This window comes from Rhinichthys klamathensis, unplaced genomic scaffold (assembly GCF_029890125.1).
Source record: "Rhinichthys klamathensis goyatoka isolate OS25496 unplaced genomic scaffold, OSU_Roscu_1.1 h1tg000221l_1, whole genome shotgun sequence".
In the NCBI taxonomy this organism is placed as follows: Eukaryota; Metazoa; Chordata; class Actinopteri; order Cypriniformes; family Leuciscidae; genus Rhinichthys; species Rhinichthys klamathensis.
Genome location: NW_026606745.1, coordinates 774,213 through 788,380, shown reverse-complemented (window position 1 = coordinate 788,380; position 14,168 = coordinate 774,213). Strand labels below are relative to the sequence as shown.

General features: G+C 40.4%; 1 protein-coding gene across 2 annotated transcripts in view; it reads left to right on the top strand.

Annotated features, from left to right (window-relative positions):
• jag2b (jagged canonical Notch ligand 2b) overlaps positions 1 to 12,745 on the top strand; it is a 53,170-nt gene extending 40,425 nt beyond the window's left edge. For both annotated transcript variants that reach the window (XM_056264429.1, XM_056264428.1), the window contains 12 exons: positions 1,457 to 1,570; positions 1,658 to 1,771; positions 1,907 to 2,020; positions 3,241 to 3,357; positions 3,513 to 3,540; positions 4,226 to 4,311; positions 4,673 to 4,786; positions 5,540 to 5,655; positions 5,744 to 5,995; positions 7,703 to 7,834; positions 9,365 to 9,515; positions 10,679 to 12,745. In XM_056264429.1, the coding sequence (XP_056120404.1) occupies positions 1,457 to 1,570; positions 1,658 to 1,771; positions 1,907 to 2,020; positions 3,241 to 3,357; positions 3,513 to 3,540; positions 4,226 to 4,311; positions 4,673 to 4,786; positions 5,540 to 5,655; positions 5,744 to 5,995; positions 7,703 to 7,834; positions 9,365 to 9,515; positions 10,679 to 11,199 (1,859 nt within the window). In that variant the 3' untranslated portion in view covers positions 11,200 to 12,745. The remainder of the gene's footprint in view (positions 1 to 1,456; positions 1,571 to 1,657; positions 1,772 to 1,906; positions 2,021 to 3,240; positions 3,358 to 3,512; positions 3,541 to 4,225; positions 4,312 to 4,672; positions 4,787 to 5,539; positions 5,656 to 5,743; positions 5,996 to 7,702; positions 7,835 to 9,364; positions 9,516 to 10,678) is intronic.
• The last annotated feature ends 1,423 nt before the right edge of the window (positions 12,746 to 14,168 follow it).

Sequence of the window (14,168 nt, the reverse complement as noted above, 5' to 3'; positions counted from 1 at the left end):
TACAGTTTCACCGTTTTCACTTTTGAACCATAATTCATTCCTCCTCGTTTTTTTCACCTCTTCATTAATTTAGTTTATTCTTGCATAGTAGATGGGCTCATGTTAGTCATAGGTACTTCTGGGTCAATTAAGTATTAATATTATGTCATAAATAATATTATAAATATTATAAAAAATTAAGTGTTATTAATAAAATGCTTAAAGAAATGGAGACAAATTACACAAAAAATCACTTGTGAAAATACTTTATTTTAAAACTTTAGTTTGTTCCAAATTATATTATCAGCATATCCAAATGAAAATGTAACTGAAAAATTGCTGCATGAACTCCTGAAGTTTGTCTAACCTGATGATTTATTTTAGATCATAAGGTTTCATTTATTTTCGTTTAAACCCTAAAATGCTTTATTTCAATGTTTAAATTACACTAAACATCAGGGCCCGTATTCATAAAGAATCTTAATGCAAAGAGTAGCTCCTAGTGACAAAATTCTAAGAAAATTCTTAGAAATGTGGGCGTTTACTCTTAAAATTAAAGAAAAAAGTAATTCAGAAAGTATCTTAACCCTTAAAGGAGCTCTTAAGCTCAAAATTGTTAGGAGTACGGATGAGGACTTTTAAGAGGCTTAAGGGTTTCTTTAGCAGAGGAGAAAATGGCAGAAAGACGAAGAGGGAGAAGAAATGTGCTGCAGACAATGGATGACATTGAGTTAATAAGACGCTATAGATTGACACCCGGCCCGAATTTTCCTTTAAGGATGGCCTTGTGTTCATCCACTAACTGGGCTAACAGTAAACACTGTTCCTCTGTCCAGTCGGGCTTTCTCGTTCTTCTTGGTTTTGATTCCATGTTTGTTTCATTAAAACCAACATTCAAACCACCACATAAATAGACATGCCAGCAATCAGTGTACTTGCAAAGAGTGGAACAATCATTCTAAGCCAATCAAATACCTTATAGGAAATTAACAGCATGGTAAATAAAATTAAAATGATTTACACATATATAATGTGTGTGTGTGTGTGTGTGTGTGTGTGTGAGTGGTCAAATAGGACAAATTACGCATGTAATTTCAAAGTGAAGGCTTAGAATAGACCCTATACTTAAAATCACTCTTTTTTTTTCTTTTTTTTTTTCTTCTTGGACAACCAACCAATCACAGTCTTCAAAAGATTGTGTCATACGTAGCAACGGGGTCAACCCCGCCTCCTCACTAAGATGAAAGTTTTTGTCTTTTCCTTACTCAGAGTTGCTCTCAGATCGGTCCCGAATCGCTCTTAAGCGAAGACTCCTACATAAAAGTTTTTAAGCTAAATTAAGAGTTTTCTGAGAGGATTCTTAGAATCTTTATGAATACGGGCCCAGGAGTTCAAAATGTAGTCTTTTGAGCACCATTGTATTTTATCCTAAAATCTTGATGTTCATGAAAATGATATATATATATCGACTACCCAGATATAAATGACTGCGTGAGCAACCCGTGTCGAAACGGAGGCACCTGTATCGACGGGATCAGCTCTTTCCAGTGTTTCTGTCCGGATGGCTGGGAGGGTGACCTCTGTAACCTCGGTGAGTGTCTTTCTTCATCTTCCTCCTCATCTTGACCTTCTTTACATTCAGAGTCTTACCTTTTGTTACTTGCGTTTCTGCACTCAGATGTGAACGAGTGCAGTCGGAGCCCTTGTAAGAATGGCGGTCACTGCGTGGACCTGGTCAACGACTTCTACTGTGAATGTGCCAATGGCTGGAAAGGAAAGACCTGTCATTCACGTAAGTTACATCTCCCTGTTTTATGTCAAAGTACTTACTCTTTTCCTATTGTATAGCTTAACTGCATATATGTTTAGCTATATGATGTGACTGGTGAACTGACTGGTAATATTTTGAGTTATTTTGTCTTTTTAGGTGAAAGTCAATGTGATTCCACCACATGCAGTAATGGAGGGACCTGCTATGACCACGGAGACGCTTTCCGCTGCGCCTGCCTTTCTGGATGGGGAGGGAGTACATGCAACACAGGTGAGTACACCTCTGTGAATCAGAGTGCAGTTTTTATACTGGCTTCATGCACAGCAGGGTTTCTCAACTTTCTGAACCAAAAATGCCTTTCATAGCTTTAAACTATTCATAGACTCCCCTCACAAATTATATAATCAAATCAGTCTCTCTTAAAGCTGCAGTCCGGCGTTTTTCCTCTTTGTCGCCATCTCTGTTTGAAATCTGCAATTGCAGTCATTCGCGGAATTATTAACTTTACGCGAGTTGTACTTCAACACTCTCGAAACCGCACAGCACGGAGGAACACAGTGTTTGAGGAGAGTGTGAGGCTGTCAGTCACCGCGCCGGTGTCAATACTGGCATTCAGAATCACAGATTATTCTTTTTGGAAGTATGACCAACATAAGAATTTTCACTGGAAAATGTCATCTGAACTAGTAAGAAACACCCACTTTTGTTCTGGTTCTGACATTGCAGTAAATCGCGCTGATTAAATCTAACAATCGCTTATAAGTTATCATATCACGCAAAACCGTGCAAATTATACTATGTTCTCAAATTGTTAATGTAAACGTCAGCAAGCATTGCGTGACTACATGTAATGTCCTACCGATATTATCCTTGTTTTCGCATGGGCCGGTTGCCGTCTCTTTTTTTCTGTAGCCACTCCGAAGTCCGAACGAAGTCTTTTGCATTTTACAATGGGTGAATCTGTTGTCACTGGTGATTGTCGTTTGAACCTTTCTGTATCCGCCATCAAATTGATAAGTTTAATTATATCAAGTGCTGTGAGAAAAGGCTATAAATCTCCACCTCCAGCATCCTTACACGCAATATAGCCGACTAGCCGAGACTCCTTCTTTATGTGTACAGATGTGACGTAATGACGCAAAGACATGCTCGAATCTCCCGCGTAAATCCACCAGTACCACTGGAATTAAAAACATTATTACAAGCTTACCGCTTTGAATCGAGCTAAGGCAAGCAGATAGTTTTGAACACTGGCTGGTTATGTATTTAATCAAATATGTATTTTGGATCATTTTTAACCCCAAAAAAGCTACGGACTGCAGCTTTAATACTCTCAATCAACTTTGCAATCCTGCAACAGTCTTTATAAATGTTAAATGTTTAAAAATGTATATATGGAAAATTGGTATAAAATGATTTATTTAGATCAGATCTAAAGGTCTGAAGAAAGGTTCACTTCCTGTAACTTACATTTCGTTTTTCTACTTCAGCAAAGAACAGCACTTGCGCGTCCAGCCCCTGCCTGAACGGAGGAACGTGCGTGGGTGGTGGTGACGCGTTCACCTGCATCTGTAAAGACGGCTGGGAGGGGCCCACCTGTGCTCAGAGTGAGTGAATTCCCCCATTCACAATTCAGCTGCCAGCGCATGTCTGCATACCAGTGAAAGCAAACATCACAATCCACAAAAGTGTTAAATTACATTCGATCGATGCGCAAATGTCTCTCATTGACTCTTCCTTCCTCTCTTTTGGTTCCTCGCAGACATCAACGACTGCAACCCTCACCCCTGGTAAGAAGACCTATGTGGCTCTGCAGTTGTTCCCCCTCTTGTTTACTCTATGCTGCCTGGGGCCGCCTGTTTGTGCCGACCCTCCCCTTCCCTGTACAACATAGACGGCTTGGAATAACCCTTCTTACATGGCTTTCTGCCCTATTCCACCATGTTGTTCCTGCCCCGCTAACCCCCATTCTCTGAGCGGATGCACCGAGGGGGGGTTCAAGGGGGGACGCTGGTTGTAAAGACGGGAGAAGATGTCCTTAAATCACCCCTAAATCCGACAGCTCAGGAGACCCTGGGCTGGTTTTAATGGGGACCACAATAGAGCCGATGGCCCTAAAAGAGCACCCCCAGCGGTGAGGGGAGGAGGGGATGGACAGGCTCTTTTTCTCCAAGTCCACTCTGTCCTCTTGCCTTTTTTCATCGCTGACCTGGGAGCAAGGGATTTGGGAGTTGGGGTGGGACTAGGGGGTGGGGATCCCAGCAAGAAGCCACTGGGGGGATTTGCATCTGAAAGGTGCTGGTATTGAAAAACGCAGTGAGGCACTCTCGCATCCCTCTTCGTCCATGTCTTCTCTTCCCCCGTTTTTCCTGCCTTTCCCCTTCCACGCATGTATGTTGGAAGTATTATGTCAATCACTGGGGTGAAGGTGTCTCTTTCAGCCAATAACCTCATTGTTCTCACATCTCCTTGCAGCTACAATGGAGGAATCTGTGTGGACGGGGTGAACTGGTTCCGCTGTGAATGCGCCCCTGGATTCGCTGGACCCGACTGCCGTATCAGTGAGTATCTCGAGGAGGAAAGAATGGGGATGTATAGAAAGAGGGTGTCGGAGGATTACCGAGCATCCAGTGCCCTTTGACCTCTTTTGGGGTTAAAGGTTAGCCCTGGCTCTCAGACAGACAGAGGAGATAAATTATTCAACCAGTGGAAAAAAAAATTCCTCTCCTTGTGTCTATTGATGGCTCTGACATAGAAAATCCTCCTTAAAGATTCCATGCATTTCCCGGCCTCATTTTCTGAGGTGCAGCCATGGTCCTGGTGCTTTATAAATGTGTATTGACTTCAAATGTCAGTTTTCCCAACCACATCTTTCAAGGCAGTAGCTGTATTGATGAATGTATATTTTCTTTGCTTCACCAGACATTGATGAGTGCCAGTCATCACCCTGCGCCTACGGTGCCACCTGTGTGGATGAGATCAATGGCTTCCGATGTGTCTGCCCACTCGGTCGCACCGGACCTCAATGCCAAGAGTGTAAGAGTTATTGTGTAATCATTTAAACAATCAATCTCCTTTCTCTTATCTGTCAGCTTGTCCATATTGAGAAATAGACCTTTAAGACCCCAAGAAATCAATTGATGTTGAAAGGCTCAAAAAGGTTCCATGAACATTATTAATTGGAGGCAGGTGGAATTTTTGGGAGGGATATTATCACTCTAGAGAGCGTTTAATTGGACAAAAATCTCTCTTGTGAGTTGTCAATATTTTTTGTAAATTTTCTTGGAAAATGTTAAATATATATATACACAACTCTTCAAAAGTTTGGGGTCAGTAAGAATTTAAATATTTTTTGAAAGAAGTCTCTTTTGCTCGCCAAGGCTGCATTTATTTGATTTAAAATGCAGTAAAACAGTAAAATTGTGGAATACAATTACCATTTAAAATAACTGTTTTCTATTTTAAAATGTAATTTATCCCAGCGATTCAAAGCTGAATTATCAGCAGCCATTACTCTAGTCTTCAGTGTCACACGATCCTTCAGAAATCATTCTAAGATGCTGGTTTGCCGCACTAGTACACTAGAGTGTAGATGAGCTAAAAGCTAACAAAAAGCTAAATGTGGAGTATGGTTCTCAAGGAGTGAAAAACATGAAAGGCGGGCGGTGTCTACGTTGGAGCACTGACCTGGCATCATGTGACTTGGATCATTCCAGAGAGGAAAGGGATCTGCTCCTAAATTAGAATTGGCCCCAGTCTTACGGTGTTTGTGTTTGTGTTGTGGCGCAGTTATTGGCATTGGGAAGACATGTCACTATGCTGGACTTCAGTTTCCGCATGGCAGCCGCTGGGAGGAAGAATGCAACACTTGTCAATGTGTCAACGGCAAAGTGGAGTGCACCAAGGTAAGTGTCTGAAGAACAAGTGTTTTTCTTTTTTTCTCTTTATTTGTTTGAATAAATAAATGAATGTGTTCATGACCCTCTTTCTCAGGTGGTGTGTGGCCGGCAGCCTTGCCTGTTGCCAGGGACGCCAGGGCGAGAGCTTCACTCCTGTCCAGGAGGTCGTGAATGCCTGGAGCACAACTTCCTGACGTGCCTCTCTCCCCCTTGCCACCAGTGGGGGTTTTGTTCAAGCCCTGAAGCCACCCCAACCCTCCAAACCAAATGTGAGCCCAACTCAGTCTATCTGGACAAGAGCTGTGCTCGCATCACCCTTATATTCAACAGGGACAAACTACCCACAGTAAGTATTCACATAGGGCTTTTGTGTAATGAAACAAAACACAAACTTGCTATGATGGTACCGTGGCAGAGGGATGGTTTCAGATGGTAGTTCCATGGCATTGTCATTGTCTATGAGATTTTATGAAAACGTCTGAAAACTTGGTAATAATACTTGGTTAGTGCTAGGGTTGGGTACCGAAACTCGGTGCCAATAGGGAACCGGTTCCGACGTAAACGGTAGTAACCAGACCGAATAAGAACGACAATTTCGGTGCCTGACTTAATTAGGCACACACGCGCACACACACACGCACAGTCTCTTCTGTCTCGCATGCGCGCTCTTGCTCGCAAGGTTTGGCTGCATTTCACGTGTAAAATTACGCGTCAGAACGCCCTCTGGGTGTGCCGATAGTCTGAATCCCTTATAGAATCAAGCCAATGCATTGGCTAATAACGCGGGCGCCGCCTCGACGCACTTACGTCGTCATATTATGTTGGCGCGCGCGCGCCATCTGCTCCTCAGATTTCTCTGCCGAAAAAGGAAGCTGGTCGGCAGCGCGAGGAGCTTGGCAGCAATTCGTTCCCTATTGAGAGAACATAGGTTACACCAGTAACCAGAGATGTTCTCTTTCATAGGTTCTCAACGCTGCGTAGCTAAGAAGCAGTGGATTTGTAGGCTGCTGTATCAGTGCCGTTTGAACTGACGCGCTACAGCGATCTGTCACATTTCAAAGAGCCAAAACGTTATTTATTGTGTGAATCTCGTAAAAATATTGACAGAATCTGACAGCTGTGGATTTGTTCCATATCAAAAGTAACCTTGTCTGTCGGTGTCAGTGTCCTCTTTGTCCGCGATTTTTCTCTGCGTGAGAAAATGGATGTGGCGTGCGTGAGAGCGTGTGAAAAGGGTCAATTGCGTGAGTCTCACGGTCAATGCATGAGAGTTGGCAGCTCTGCCTGCTAGTAATCTCTACTAATCTCCAGTATTATTACATTGTTTGATACAGTATTGTTTTATTTGATATTATGTAAATATGTAAAATGTAATGTACATTTTTTTATTTTATATTGGTTTTATTATTACCATATGTTACTTGTATTTATATTGTTTAAAGATTTAAGTTAATATTGTGTCCAGTTTGGCCCTGTAAATAAAAGGGTATTATTTTTTGATAAAGTGTGTGCAGTTTCGTTTTCTTAAGTACCGTTTCAAGAACCGTTTAAGCACCGGAACCGTTTAAAAAATACTGAGTAGGTACTGGTATCGGATAAAACCCAACCGATACCCAACCCTAGTTAGTGCCATTGTTAGAAGGATCAACACTGAAATTTGGCTCTGAAAATGCAGCTAACCCCTAAACTTTTGAACAGTAGTGTTTGTCAAGAAAAGCATGGTACCTATCAGCCATAGCAGTACATTGTACTTTAATGTTGCCAGTCTACTTCCATAAAAGTCTAAAAATAAGTCTAAAAAATTCCAGGGTACCATGTCCACAAAGCAATGGTGGTAATATAGTACATTGGTATTCCCAGTAATCTGTACAAATTCCATGATATATGTCCAATAATAACGTTGTATTACCAGGGCACTTTGTCCATAACATGATAATGTTATGTCATACCTTTTTCTCTGGCAAGTCAATGATGTATTTGATCCTCTTAACGTAATTACACTATGATCTGTTTCTTAAATATTGGTCTAAAATATACACCCTGTACCTTCTAGGGAACGACAGTGGAGAACGTCTGCTCAGAGCTGAGGTATATGCCTGCCACGCGGAGCCTGGCAAAAGATCACACGCTGTTGGTTCTTTGTGACCTCTCCTACAAAAACCAGGACGCAGTAGAGGTGGCCATCGTAAGTACATTTTGAAGACTCACCCTTTGTGCACATAGGGAGCGCTTTCTATACGCACACATTTTGTATTCATGAGTCCTCTGCACGTCTATACCCTTCACACAGCGGTGTTGTGTGGGCCCCTAGGATCTATTATCAGTGGAATAGAAAGTCAAAACCATAGAGGTCCTGGATATTCGTTGCACGGTTCTGTTAATGGATGCGAAATTTGATTTCCTCACCCAGTCGAGTGCGGTTCCTCGAAATGCCCGGATGCCCAGAGCAATACCAACCGGCCCCCTCTTCAAACCAGCCCATTATATTGTAATGAGATTCAGTTGACTGACCAGCAGCGGGCCGTACTGCATTGCAGTATTCCCTCCACCCACACAGAGAGCACTGGAACCGGGCTCCAGCACATCTTACACTTAGCTTTAGGATCTACACTATTGTCTTTAGACAAAAAAAGCTTGCAAAACCAAATAAGCTTAAAATAATCTCTTGAGATAACAAATACTCCATGATCTTTGTGCTGCCATACAAGTTTTGTGTAATTTGAAGCCACATTTCCTGCGTTCAATGAAACATTCTGCCTCACGGAAGTTACTTACAAATAGTGGTTACCTACAAATGCATCCTTTATACTCAGTCAGATTACACTAAATCCCTGCGGTGTTGTAACAAGTCACTAACCGAAGCCCCGTTTTTAAGTGTCCTGACTCATTAAAATGGAACCTGTAGGCAGGAACTTTGAACAGCTGCAGGTTTTTGCATGTTGACAACAGAATGGAATTGGAATGATTGAGTCGTCGTCAACTGCTTTTTTTTAATAAAGACTGCTCTCACTTTAGTTATTTTGCTGAGCGTATCGTCATAAGTTGATATCAAATCTTTTAGTCGAGTTTTTTTTTTTGGGGGGGTTCTGTACCGCAATACTTGTATGATGTAAACGTGATTGATCGGTGTGCTTTTTATTAGTTGTATACTCTATACTATCTGAATCTTAAACTTATTTTCAATTTTCTTCTAGAGATGCATGTACAGTAGTGTCAGTTCATTTAGTAAAAAAAATGTCTGTGAATGGATCAGTTTTTTGCCCTTTTTTTTGTAAAACATACTGCATATGGTCAAATTCAATTTTCTGGAAAATTATACATATGTTGCAAAATATTACTGGTTGGATTATAGTTTAACATTCTTACTGATGCTTTCAATAAAATTTCTTCAAATCTGATAAAACTTCAAGATAATGTTTTCAAGCTAGCAAACATAGATGGTGACAAATCAGCAGACTTTTCAACAACACTGGAGAAAACTTCACAGAAAACCAAACCAAGTTTACAAATTGGATGTAGAAGATCAACATAATAGGATTTTCAGTGGCAATGCAGCAGAGCCCCAAAACCGCACACTTTAGTGAATAATTCCATATTCTTTGTAGGTGTTTTTTTTCTGTCTTGGAATCTGTGCTTCCACATTCATCTACATGTTTGGGATACACACACACACATATATATATATATATATATAACCCCATTATTTCTTCTGCAGTCGTTCCAGCAGGATGAGCAGCCTAATCACAGTCAGATCCAGGAGGCAGCTAGTTCCATAGTCAGCATGCTGTCCAAGCGGCACAACAGCACCATCATGCTTGCCGTCATCGAGGTCAAAGTGGAGATGCCGGTCATGTCCCAGCCAGTGGGTGAGTGGAACAGGGGCCAACTGGCCTCAAGGCTAAAGCCAGCCTTCAACTCCCAACCGAGTGTCAATTCCCCATCTCCATCAATTAGTGCAGTCTTTGTGAGTCACAGGAGGAAAGGGTACTGAGATGCTCAGAGGATCCAATAGTTGTGGGCAGGAAGCCATAAACCTGTGTGACAGTCATTCAACTCCTCCACAGTCATCACCTCAGCAATACATTAAAGAGAATAATGGGACAAAATGAATAATGTCTGAATTTTTTTTTTAGGTTGAGGCAATTATAAATGGGTTGAAACAAAGAATATCAATGTGTATTTGTAAATTAAGGGTATTGAAACAACTTAACTTTACAAACCTTACACTTTTTCTCTTATTTGGTTCTTTTTTTTTTTAAGTTCTGGCCCTTGACAGTTATTTCTGTTTAACCTTTTGGCTGATAACATGAAAGTGGCTGATAAAAAAAAAAAAAAAACACGTACTGTTTTGTCTAATTTAAAAAAATATAAATATATATTTTTTTCCAATAGAACATTAATGTTTAAGTGGATTTTGATCTTAAGAATAAGGGTAACATTTTACAATAAGTTTAATTTGTTAACATTAGTTAACTACTTTAATTAACACAAAATAAGAATGAGCAATACTTCTACAGCATTTATTAATCACAGTTGATGTTAATTTCCACATTTAGTAATGCATCATTAAAATCAAAAATTGTTTTTGTTAACATTAGTTAATGCACTGTGAACAAACAATGAACGACTGTATTTTTATTACCTAACATTAACAGATGAATAAATACTGTAACAAACATATTGCTAATTGTTAGTTCATGTTAGTTAATAGTTAACAAATGAGACCTTATTGTAAAGTGTTACCAAAAATAATATATAATATATTTTTAGTGTTTATTGCTATTTTTATTAGACATATTATATTAATTTTAAAAAATTGGTTGAATGAGTGTCTGCAATGAAATATCCAATGCTAGCCAGTCAAAATCTCCACTATCGACCATTACCGTTAAATTGACATAAATCGGCCAATAACAATATAAAAATGTTTTGTCATAGAAAAATGTTCTTCTTTTTGTTCATTTTTTTTTTTCCTCCTTAGCATGAATCCCAGATTGTCCATGTCTGACTTGACTCTCTTTTCACACAGACTACCTGGTGCCCGTGCTGTGCGTTGTCTTGTGCGTTCTCTGGGTCTTTTGTGTCATTGTCTGCGTGTGGTGGACCCGCAAGCGGCGAAAAGAGCGTGAGAGGCGGGAGCGTGTGCCTGTGGAAGAGAGCGTCAACAACCAGTGGGAGCCACTGAGGCCGGTGACGCGGCCGCAGCACAAAGACAACCGGGACGTCCAGTATGAGCGCACCAAGCTCATGGGCTCCCCGGATCGGACCTGCAACAGCGGGGAAGATGAGGAGGAGGAGGAGGAGGAGGAGGAAGAGCTGGAGCTGGTGGAAGAGTGGTGCGGGATGGAGGGGGGCAAGCGTTCCATCCAAAAGTACTCTAGACCTGAAGCGCGGACCAAGAACGGGCTGATCTGCACCATGCAGAGCAGTGGCAGTGGCGGCCCTTCCCTCAAAGCACCCTACTGGACAGGCTTCAGCCCAAAGGATAACAACTGTAAAAATGTCAATAATGCCACCTTCGGCCAAGAGCACAAAGAACATCGCGTATGAGCTCTGACGAGCAGGACGAGGAGACCAAGGCCATCTCAGAAACAAAGACTTGAGTTTTCCCCCATGTGTTATTTTTATTTTCGACGACTTTGAGATGTTTTGAGGCTGATAAAGTGGCAAATTTCTTTCTTTCCTTTTTTTATGTACAGAGGAAGCATATTATATTACTTTATGAGGAGGCGGCGAGAAGCCTCGCTTTGTTTTCGTAAAAGAAAAAACCCTGCTGGAATAGGTGCAGGACTAAGGAACTCATAAGGAACTTGAGAGAGAAACCATATAGAGACTTTTATGTTGTTGTTTACAAATGGCTGTGCTTTTGGTTTTGTTTCGAGTGGCCCAATTTCGGTGCAGACCACGTGCGGGGGGACGCTGGCTTCGGGGGATCCCCCCTCAAACGTTCATCTGTTCTCCTTCCACGCCTGCCTTACCGAGCTCGTCGTCCATGAGGAGGGCTGCAGTGCCTACAAAGTGGCCTTGTTTTTCTGTCCTTTCTGTCGTCTTGGCTGAACGCTCTTTACAAAACGGATTGCAGTATTTTGAGTCGGTCGCAAGTGCCTTCAGACAAGCCCCTCGGTTTTAGGGTCTCCTGGCCCGATAGATCACGACAAAGCGGAGAGGCTGGTCTTAAGAGCAGCTCCCACATCACCATCAAGGTATTTGTTTAAACAAAGACAAGAGATCTGTACATACGTGTATATAATAAAGGAGTCGCTGTGTATATTTGAATTTAGTAACTTAAGTCACTTTTTTTTATTATTATTATAATTATGATTGAAATATTATGATGGTTTTTGTTTTTTTACACCATTCCTTTTTATTTATGCCAGTTGATATGGCAGGTTTTGTAAGATGTATACAGCGTCCCACAGTCAGAACAGAAATATAATCAGAGATCATCCTATTATGTTGTTGGTTTTTGTTTTCAGTAGACACCTATACGATCGTGTGCTGTATTGTGGCGTGTGTTCGCCTCCTTGGAGACCCCTATTCCCTTTCCACACCTTTCCTCTCTTGCTGATCATAAAATCATGGTTTTTGGCAAGGCCTGTTGGTCCATGCTGCTTGTTGCTTGTAAAGATGCTGATATGTCAAAATAATGTCCAAATGTTTTCTCCTGCTTTTTCTTTTCGTTTGTTTGTTTGGATCGAATCTTCATGAAGGGAACAATTATGTTGTAAAGCCTTTGTACTTGAGAAAACGGCTGGTTATGATTTGATTTCTTTCATCGTGATGTTAAATATAAGACTTTGTTTTTTGGTTATGGGAAGATGACAAACATTTAAAACTTTTACTGCTCTGAATTGGTTCAAGTGCAAGTAAACAATTATATTTAAGCAAGTTAAGCTCAATGTCCGTTATGGAAGGGAAACGGGGTGGAGCTGGAGATTATTATTTTTTTTTTCTGTTTTATTTTGTTTTTTAAGATGTTTTTTTTTTTTGTACAGAAGAATTGCTCTGAAAAAAGTTATTTGGTTCATTTAGTGGAATTTATGTTTGTTCTTAGAAATAAATCGAACTATTTATTAAAGCATTTTATAACAATGTGCTCAAGAGAACCACTGTTTGCTGGTGTTTAGTAGGCTACTGAAGGCGCACGTCTGAGTTTGTGGTAAGTCTTTTCATCATATCGTATTACCAATACAAAAAAAAAATTCCCCTTCCCTTGCCAGAGGTGAGGACGACTCCGGATCGATACAGGAACTCTTGCTTCCAGTCGAGATGGGACCGTCAGGAAGCAGCCAATGGTAACGGCTCTCCTGTTCTCGGCTGACTGCTGGCTGGCCAATGGACGATGGGTTTCTCGTGGCTTCATCTGTTGTGAATGTTTTATGAGGATGCAGTGAGTTTGTTATGGTTTTGTCCCATAAGTAACTGGCTCTAATGGGACGGAGGGCTGGAGTCATGTTTCACATCACTCAGAATACCATAGTGTTGGGGATTAGGTGTCTATGATGGTGTAATTGAACTTGGTCATGGAAGTAAAGTGGGGAAATAGTACTTAGTGAGATAAGGAAAACCCAAAGAAGAAAATGAAACCAGTGCTGCCGGGTAAATGTTTTAGGCCTCAAGAAAATAAATTAGCAACCTTGTTCCATCCCCTTTTATATATTCTATTAAAATAATTATGTCATTCAATGCTTTCATATACCATCAAATATTTTTGTGTGAATATTGTCACATAACAAGAAAATAAAAATCAACCAGGTAATTCATCCTGTTAGTCTTTTTTAACTAATATCCCTTTATTTAATTTTATTGCAAAGAAGAACAGCAAGAGCATCAAATAAAAAGGACTTCAACCCTAGGCAAAGTGTTAAGAAATGTGTACTTGTGAATAATAAACATTGCTTTGCAAAACAGAACAATGAAATTAAGTTCAACAGCATAGTTATTATTTTTTTAAGTCAAGTTTAAAGAACTTTTTATAGATAACTTAAATTCTCCCAAAGAAAAGGAGGGAGCTAGTTTGGTAGATATTAGGCAGCACCTTAAAAAGGTTGGACTCTTATTTTGTTAGAAGTGCAGTAGTTTTCATACCAAAACCCCTTTAATTACAAAAGTTACCAAATGACATCATCTTCCTGGAAGTTACGTCATTTTAGAGGGAAAACAACGGCACAAACATCAGTATGTCTGATGTTTTGAGTTATCAGTGGGTTTGTCTCACTTTTAAACATGAAATAATGTTACAATTAGCAGAAATCTGAATGACCTTTTTTATATATTGAAACTTCAACCCCTTTTCAATCCTTCACTGGGTGATGGATAACCTTAGCTTTTTATTTATATCATCTTAGGAATCCTATTTATCTACACAACAAATGAATAATATGCAAGTTCCTAACCTTGATCAGAGTATATTTCTGAAAGTCTGATGTACTATTTTATAGAAATATTACAACTGAAGCATAGTCTTGTTGCAAGTTACAGTTCAAAGGGTACAATTCCATAACAGCAATGACCCAAAT